Source organism: Nicotiana tabacum, chromosome 19 (assembly GCF_000715075.1).
Source record: "Nicotiana tabacum cultivar K326 chromosome 19, ASM71507v2, whole genome shotgun sequence".
Classification (NCBI taxonomy): Eukaryota; Viridiplantae; Streptophyta; class Magnoliopsida; order Solanales; family Solanaceae; genus Nicotiana; species Nicotiana tabacum.
Genome location: NC_134098.1, coordinates 143,298,336 through 143,307,101, shown reverse-complemented (window position 1 = coordinate 143,307,101; position 8,766 = coordinate 143,298,336). Strand labels below are relative to the sequence as shown.

At 34.7% G+C, this 8,766-nt stretch overlaps 1 protein-coding gene across 1 annotated transcript; it reads left to right on the top strand.

Moving 5' to 3' along the window:
- The first annotated feature begins 1,206 nt into the window (after nucleotides 1-1,206).
- On the top strand, nucleotides 1,207-6,125 carry LOC107759680 (uncharacterized). Its single transcript, XM_016577671.2, has 7 exons — nucleotides 1,207-1,384; nucleotides 2,619-2,657; nucleotides 2,904-3,041; nucleotides 3,671-3,807; nucleotides 3,908-4,011; nucleotides 4,956-5,047; nucleotides 5,642-6,125. Exons 1-7 carry the CDS (start codon nucleotides 1,247-1,249, stop codon nucleotides 6,014-6,016), a joined length of 1,023 nt encoding a protein of 340 aa, XP_016433157.2. The 5' UTR covers nucleotides 1,207-1,246; the 3' UTR covers nucleotides 6,017-6,125.
- The last annotated feature ends 2,641 nt before the right edge of the window (nucleotides 6,126-8,766 follow it).

Below are 8,766 nucleotides of genomic sequence, written 5' to 3'. Positions count from 1 at the left end.
AGAGTTATGCAACCATATATGTCGCAAGCTGTGCCTTCTTCCTTTCCCATTTTCGTGCATGCTTTATACGCAGGTGACTACATTAATTTGTAGCATTGATAATAAGGGAAGTCCCGAAACTTAGTTATCATAGCAATTATGATATGATAACATGAAAATAGAGTAAATACCTGAAATATAAAATGTAAGAACATAGAGTAGTTTACAAGAGGTATTAATATAGTAGTTTTATATATTTTACTTTTTAAAATAAATGAAAAATAGCTCAAGGAGGGCTTGCTTTCTAATCTCGATGTGTTAAAAGGGTTAAATACTGAAATATACCTCATTATGTACAATAGTGTCGGATGATTTTCATTTTAGTTTGAATTAAATCTTATAATTCATAATAAATGAGGTCATTTTTGACATCTTGAAACTTCTGCTAATGACTATCTCACTATGGGTGTTAACTTTGAGGGCAAGATTAGCTGTTGGTTCTATTCAAAAAGGTGAATTTCCGGAATTTAAAATTTTAAGGGAGTTATAGGAAAATTTCACAATTATATTATCTTAAAATAAAGTGATCAAGGTATTCTCAATATTTTGAGAATATGAGGAGCAAAAGATTCATAAAGCATAATAAAGCTTTGATATTCAAAAGAAAGCTAAACGAAAATAAGAGATGTATCGAATATCGACTTTAACAAATATTTTAGTTGTTGAGAAAGAAAAAACATGTTGGAGTCCAATATGAAACTGGCTAGGCTTAGAGACATGTAAATACACTTATAAGATAGTTACATATTTTGGGAAGAGCAATAATAATAATAATAATAATAATAATAATAATAATAATAATAATATTCCAATTAAAACTTACCAATATAGAACATTTAAGAATATTTTGCTTAACCATGACAATAACACTTAATTATGATAATAATTGGCATAAGTACAAGATATTTGACTTGATAGCCTAACGATTTAATGAAAGATTTATTTTAGACCGTTCTCATGACAGTTGCATACACGTCCAAAGTAAAATTAAGGAGTGTTCATTTTGAATCGTAAAACTATCTCAATCCCAAAGGAGTAATTAACCTTTTTTTCTTGATAAATAAACATTTTTTGAGGGACTAAATTTGTCCTGAAAATAAAATATATTTGTTTTCTTTTTTATTTTAAAAATGGGGACCCATATATTAGTGTACAAAAGTAAACAACGCCCACCTTTGGGTTTGGCACCGTCTCTGGTAAGGGGAAGATGGCGGAAGAAGAAGTAGTGGGAGAAGTAGAAGCAGTAGAATCAGTTTACGGCGATGATTGTTTACTCCTTCAAACTTATCCTCCTTCTTTTCATCTCCATATCAGACCTCGTACGGCTGATGACTCTTCTCAACAGGTTCCCTCTCTTCCCTAATTTCTTCCCCCTACCCAAATTACTCTTTGTGGGTGTGTGTTTTATTATTTTTAACAATGAATTGGCTTCTTGAACGATCTGATTGATCTTTCTGCTGAAATCTTTATATTTAGCGCGTGTATGATTGTAGTATAATTGTGTGGTGTTGTAGGATTTGGGGCTAATTAATTACCTGAATGTGAAGAATTCAGCTTGGGATGTCTGTTTAGAGAATTATGAGTTGGGGGAAGCGGAAAAGATTCTTTTTTTTTTAATGAATCTGATGGCTAATTTGTTATACGAACATTAGGAGAATGACACCCTAAAAGCTAGCTATTGAGTGGAGAGCTCAATGTACCTCAAATTGAAATCTGGTAGTTCTCTATTTGTACATGTCATCCTTGCGTAGTGGCATTGTGAATCTTCTCTGTACCGTTCCCTCCAATTTTATTGCCTTGATTGATACCTATGCTGAAGTGTCACGGGAAAGTGCTGAGCTTGAGCTTCAAGTAACTCCAGGACTTAAGCACGCTTCAAATAAAGCCTTTCACAACACTACGACAACACTACACTTTTATCCCAAGAGAGTTGGAGTCAATTATATGAATCATCGCTGAACATTTCGCTCCATTTAAGCTTGCTATAGACAAGCCTTTGACAACAATGCTCTTATGAAATTTGCCTAGATCGAAAGCTTAAAGCATTAGCAAAATTCTGTCTGTTTAGTCACAATTTGGCGGGTGTAGGAAAGTGTAGATGCGGAGTCTCATAGAGATAAAAAGGGTAGCCGGGTGCACTAAGCTCCCGCTATGCTTGGGGTCCGGGGAAGGACCGGACCACAAGAGTCTATTGTATGCAGCCTTACCCTGCATTTCTGCTAGAGGCTGTTTCCACGGCTCGAACCTGTGACCTCCTGGTCACATGGCAACAACTCTACCAGTTACGTCAAGGCTCCCCTTCGGAGTCTCATAGAGAGATTGATAGAAGAATAATGTTCTATACAGATGATATACACATTATGCATGCAGTGACTAAGAGGGAACTGGTTTCGGAGTAGTTCGTGTTTCCTAAGGCTGTCATTATTTGCTGCTATTTTCAAATGAATCTGATAAAGTGTCATTATACTTTACAGTTCTTTTTGTTCTTTGATTTTCTGGTTACTTTCCTATTGTTTTATGTTGTATGTTGCTATAGACTATAAAGAATAGTTTCATTTTTTCTTTCTACTGTCTTGTAGTTTGTGGAAGCAATCATAGGAATCCAGGCTGGTCCAAAGGTACTCTGTCACTGTGATTACTTTTCTTTTTGGGGTTATTGATTATCATTTGGTTCTTTTGTTGTCTAATTCATTCGCGCTTACCTTAGTGAATTTCATGTCCATTTTCATCTGATAGCTTTGTGCAGTCCGCCCACACTTGCGTCCCATTTCATCTCGTATTTAACTAGTTCATGTGATAGCCATACTTGTATGATTAGACAGGTTTCACATTTCTTTCCTGCACTGATATAATTATTTTGGCAGTATCCTGACGAGCCACCAGCTATTAGAATTGTTGATTCCAAGGGCCTTGATGAACAAAGGCAAAAACAATTGATAAGTTGTCTTTCAGCAAGGGCTTGTGAACTGTCCTCGTGTCTAATGCTTGTAGCACTTTGCGAGGTAACCATTGCACTGTCCAGATCCAGTTCTGTGATTGATGACAATCCTGATTAGAATACTCTCTTTTATTAAAACCTAGCTGCATAATCTCAAGACTTGCATTATGATGAATAACTATTACTTTGGATCTTTGTCCTGAAATTAAGTCAAAAGGAACAGGTTTTATAATTTACCTAAAGAAGAGAAACTCCCAGGGTTTTGGTTCAGTCATAAGAAAGTATTACCATGGTGTGTGGGTTGGGCTCACACCGCGAGTTCAAATTCTTCCACTGACAGGAGGTCTGGTAGTTAAGTGGTAATTCAAAGAATTGTTTGTGTCATTTATATATAATATAGATTTATGTTAGAAACTTGAGCTTTACAGGTATTTTAACTTGGTTTAGCGGCAGGGTGCTCTGGTTCTTTCTGAAAGCAAGTCTGATAGTTAAGTGGGACTTTTTATGGGCTGGAATTGGACTATCTACTTGTCAAACTATTGAGTAAAACTCTTATTGATTGATTGTGTCATGGACTCACATTTATGAGCTAAACAACTAAGACAATCTGTTGCTAAATAGGCCAAATTATTATTAGAATTTCAGAAGGGGGCTTAATTTCCAGAAAGCTGATGCCTCTGAATGTATTACTAGGAAGCAGTGGAGCAGCTTTCAAGCATGAATCACCCTGATGGAGAGTGCCCATTGTGCTTGTATCCATTAGTTGATGAAGATGCAGGAAGCTCTGCGCCATTTATGAAACTGATGTCTTGTTTTCATTGCTTTCATTGGTAAATTTTGTCAGTAGTACCCTTTTGTTTGATTAGTTTGTGTACCGGCTGAAAATGCATGGTTGCAACTTCGTACTCATTTATTTTCTTATTGCTGCAGTGAGTGCATCATCAGATGGTGGAATTGGCTTCAACAATTAAAAGAATCTGATGCCCCTACGGACTCTGGTTCTGCTTCATCTTCTAGGAACAGGGATCAGGATGGTCCGTCTCAATGAAATTGTTATCTTAAGATTTAAATGTTTCATAGCATACTCCACTTCCATTTTCTTCTCTTGGTCCGACTAGATTCAGAAAAGGTTACCTTAATTTTATTATGAATTAAGATAGGTCTTTAGGATGATTTTTCATTAAAGTTAGACCCCTTTACTCCTTCACCCCCCCCCCCCCCAAACAAAAAAAATGAAGGCAAAAGAAAGACAATTGGATTGACAGGATGCATAAGATATTCTGTGTGGTAAACCAGTTACTTGAGCTCAACCATATGTGCCGTGTCAACTTTTTCCAAGGGATTTGATCTTTCTTTGCTCAATTCACCTGACTAATGAAGATCCCGTTGAAATAATGCGTGCATTCACATACTCTGTCAGCATACCTGGTCTAGTTGCAAGATGTTATCGTACTTCACTTATTTCGTTAGAATAGCTACTTGCATCATTTGGTCCAAGAGGCTCTGCATCCACTAACCTAGGGGCTAGGGCATCCCCGGTCTTGTCTCTTCTTTCTGCAGAGAGGATGAGGTTTTTATTTGATTCTGCCTTTCTTCTTTCTGTTTCTCCATCTTATAGATGACCAATGAGTCAACTTATTTCGATCCATTTCTTTTCCATCTTTTGCTCCTATACCACTCGCATATTTTGCTTGCAACCTCAGTCTTTCAAGTACTAATTTGATATCTTAATGCTTCATCGCAAAAGCCCTCATGCTTTGAGGATGGGGTAAAGAGATTTTTGAATTTGTTTATTACTTTTAGGTTTCTACTTTTAAATATTTTCCAGATGGATGGTGTTTTACACCTGGGGGGGGGGGGAGACAACGAGGGAGTTTTTTTTTTAATCTATGTGTGCTCTTTTTGTTGCAAACATAGTTTCCAACATTTCTAGTTCCCTAGCTCAGTGTATCTTACTTGGTGATGTGTGATTCAACAGAAGGTGTGGGGAAGTGCCCGGTTTGTCGCAAGTCTTTTCTAGCGAAGGACATCGAGCACGTGCTAGCCTTCGTGAAGACTCAGCATGCTGTGGTATGTTATGAAAATATCTTTTTTTTAAGCCAACTCATATCTTTTCCCTAATTTCTCTAGGTAGAGAAGATACTTTAATTTGCTGAAATGTTTTAACAGCTGCTCTTATGAGAATTCAACAAGTAAAATTTCTTCTCTTTTACTTGGGGCAAGGTAAACTACTCACTAGCAAAAAGAATTGGGAAGTGTTTTTTTTCACTCTTGCTGTGAATTATTTGAGCATCCAAACATAGAACTCTTCTGTATGTCCTTATGCATCCGATACGATGTATTTTGTATCTCTAACAACCTCTTGCACATGTAACCTAATTCTGTGGTTCATATGGGGATTTGAACGTAGATTTGAGATCGTAAGAAAGGGTTTGTTAAAAGAATGTCAGAAAGAGTTTGTAAAAGGTATTGCCTACTAAATGTGGAACAAATAAACTAGGAGACTTGACATGCTAAATCTGAAACAAATTAAAGTTGGTTAGTGCCCTTGGTTAGTACTAAATGAAATGAAGTGTTTGTTTTTGGTATAGTTACAACATTTTGTTATTTATATTGGAGGTAGTCTGGTAGAGCGAGTGATATTTGTTCCTCTTTTGAATCCAGACTGGATCTGAAGTCAACAATGAGGACAAGATTCTTTCCTCGGACTCGGAAAAACTAAGAAGAAAGAAATTTGATGCAATTCTGAAACTCCAGCAAGAGAAGGGTGGCTTAATTGAAATAAAAAAACATGAAGTGTTGCGTCCAGGTATTTATCTTCCACAACCTGCTGCCTTACCCTCAACTGCACCCACCGAAGAGGCAAATGAGCAAAAAGACAGAGATCTGGCAGCCAACCCCAGAACAAATTCTAGTGCTTCCTCAAACAAACCTAGTACCAGTAGAGCGAGAAACTCCGGTACAAAGAAAAACAGGGGACACAGTTCAAGAAAACAAGCGACTCAGTGGGTTAAGAAAGAAAATAGTAATACAGCATGATATGAAATCTGTATTATTTTATATGAAAGTTGAAAGGAAAGAAATGTATCAATTCTTGTGATTATTTAACGATTTGTTTACATGATCAATTCTAACATATCAATATCAAGAAGGGTTAAGTAGTGGCATAATTTTGGGAAATCAAGGAAGTTGGCAGCTATGTTCCATCTACTATTTAATCTGCAAACTGTATCACGATTGGAAGATTCTCATTTGTAGGATTACTTTCTCCCTTGGTACCTTCTTTGATATATTTCTACAAGACAAAATATGTTTTAAGAGTTTTTCGGAACAATTGCTTCTGTCTTGTTCCAGCTCTAAACTGAATTTTGGGCAATGCTGTGCTTTCACTATAAATTTTCTTGTGTCAATGTGACTGGAGAGATAAATCTGACTTGCAGCTCTAAGGTAGGTTTTGCCGCCAAATGAATAATGATTTGGAGGATGGCCTGATCAGCAATCACTGTCAATGTTTTATTGAGAGACCAGGCTTCAAAATGGAGACTAGCAATTTTATTTGTCACATGATTGTGGCAAGATGCAACCGTTAAATTGTTTGTCACCATAATAGTACCTTGTAGCTGTCATTTCATGCATGTTTAAAATGTAGTTACATGACTTCTTAAAATAGGATAGATGTAATATGTACAACAACAACAAACCAAGTGTAATCCTACGAGGGAGGTCTGGGGAGGGTAATGTATACGCAGACTTTACCCCTACCTTGTGAGGGTAAAGAAGTTGTTTCCGATGTAATATGTGTCTCGGTTATTTACATTAAGTTACCTTTTCCAAATAGTCTCATAGCAAATATAACTGTATTATTTCATATATCTAAACCATTGCAAAAATTGATGGTATATATTGAGACATACTATATAATACACATGCCAAGTATACATAACATTAGGTGCAGTTCAACGGTGCATAAAATATTAATTTCATTAAAAGCACTTGTCCCATATGCAAGAGTTCAAGATTCATATACTGTGATCAATCACTTATTCGTATTAATTCCATGCATAAAATTATGTGGGAACATGTTATTTCAGTATAAAACAAGCTATGAAAGAGGTTATCACTCATAGTATTTCTGTCAAATTTCGTGTAAACAAGTCCAAACCATCAAACTGAAAACATGTTAGAAGGTCGAATTATTAGCAAACAACGTCACTGAGATCATATATTTCAATGATTCTCAATCTCAACTCTAATCATGTTGTGTTGGACCACATTCTTCTTCTACTTCTACTTCAGCCCAACTTAAAGACATAGGCCGACTGGCCCATAATGAAGACAACCTGGAAGACCCGTAGTTATATTTATAATTGTAACCTTGTTTTAGTAGTAGCCATTCTTTTACATATATAGCATTCTTTTCTTTGTATATATATATAGTAGTTGGCTGATTTGTAAAAGTTAGAGAACTCAGTTTATTACGTTGAATAAAATTTTCCCTTTATCTTTCTCCCTGAACTAGGGTTCTGATTTGTTCTCTCTGCAAATTTCTTTGATTATTCGATCGTAATAATTTTGTGTAGTGAACACGATAACCCCACGAGTTCTTCCACTTTTGATGGTAATAAATCATGCATATTACGATATATAAATATGCAACGTAATAAAAGCGAGTCATGTGGTGTAGTGATCAATCATATTACGACTTTAAGCGTGGTGTAGTGATCAATCATATTACGACTTTAATCTCGCTTACGCTTGTCTCTAACGACCAATCTCAAACAAATTCTCCTACAATTTAGGGGAAGAGACATCAAATAGGGAACTCCAAGCCCTTATTAGGTTCATAACTTAAGTATGCAGTGTTTATGAGTTGGTTGTATAAGAAAAAATAAATCCTAATAATATTATCCTACATTTTTTTTATGTGCCTAACGTATCTTGCCCCTTTTAGGAACTGAACAAGTACGAACTATCATAAATACGACAAAGGATCAAATATACCCCTTTACTTTCGAAAATGCTTTAAGAATACACATCGTTATACTATTGGGCTATATATACCCTTCCCGTCATACTTTGGAACAAATATACCCTCATTTTGGATGGAGTACCACGTGGCAGCACCAGATGAAAACGACCAATTTTTTTTACCCGATCCGTTTTTAAAAAAACCCACAACCCGACCCGTTTTAAAATTCAATTTTTTTTCAGTTTTTCTAAAGCATATATTTTGTAAAAACTAGATTTTTTTTTTTGTAAAAACTGGAAAAAAAGAAGAAGAGGAATTTGCACAATATATATATATTATTAAGTATTTTCAGTTTTTTTAAAGTATTTTTTTTTGTAAAAATTGGAAAAAAAAAAAAAAGACTCTCCTAAAGCAATGGATTAAATATGCATTAGTTTTAAAAAAATAAAAATATTTTGTAAAATCTTTTTTTTCCAGTTTTTATATTTAAAAAACTTAAAAAACTAAAAAATATATATTTTGAAAATTCCTTTTTTTTTTTCAGTTTTACAAAAAAATATTTTTTTTAAAAATGCTTTAAAACTGAAAAATATATATTTTGTAAAAACTGAAAAAAAAACAAAAAAAAGGAAGTTGCAAAATATATTTTTTTCAATTTTTTAAAGTATTTTTTTTTGTAAAAACTGGAAAAAAAAAAAGATTTTGCAAAATATTTTTATTTTTTTTAAAATTAATGCATATGTAGTCCACTGCTTTAGGAGACTCTTTTCTTTCCTGTTTTTATAAAAAAAATACTTTAAAAAAATTGAAAAGACTTAAA

Excerpts from the sequence above, each read along its gene's own strand:
- LOC107759680 (XM_016577671.2), top strand. The coding sequence starts at position 1,247 with ATGGCGGAAGAAGAAGTAGTGGGAGAAGTAGAAGCAGTAGAATCAGTT. Across the intron at positions 1,385-2,618 it reads CTGATGACTCTTCTCAACAG|TTTGTGGAAGCAATCATAGG; the intron begins GTTCCCTCTCTT and ends ACTGTCTTGTAG. Across the intron at positions 3,808-3,907 it reads TGTTTTCATTGCTTTCATTG|TGAGTGCATCATCAGATGGT; the intron begins GTAAATTTTGTC and ends TTATTGCTGCAG.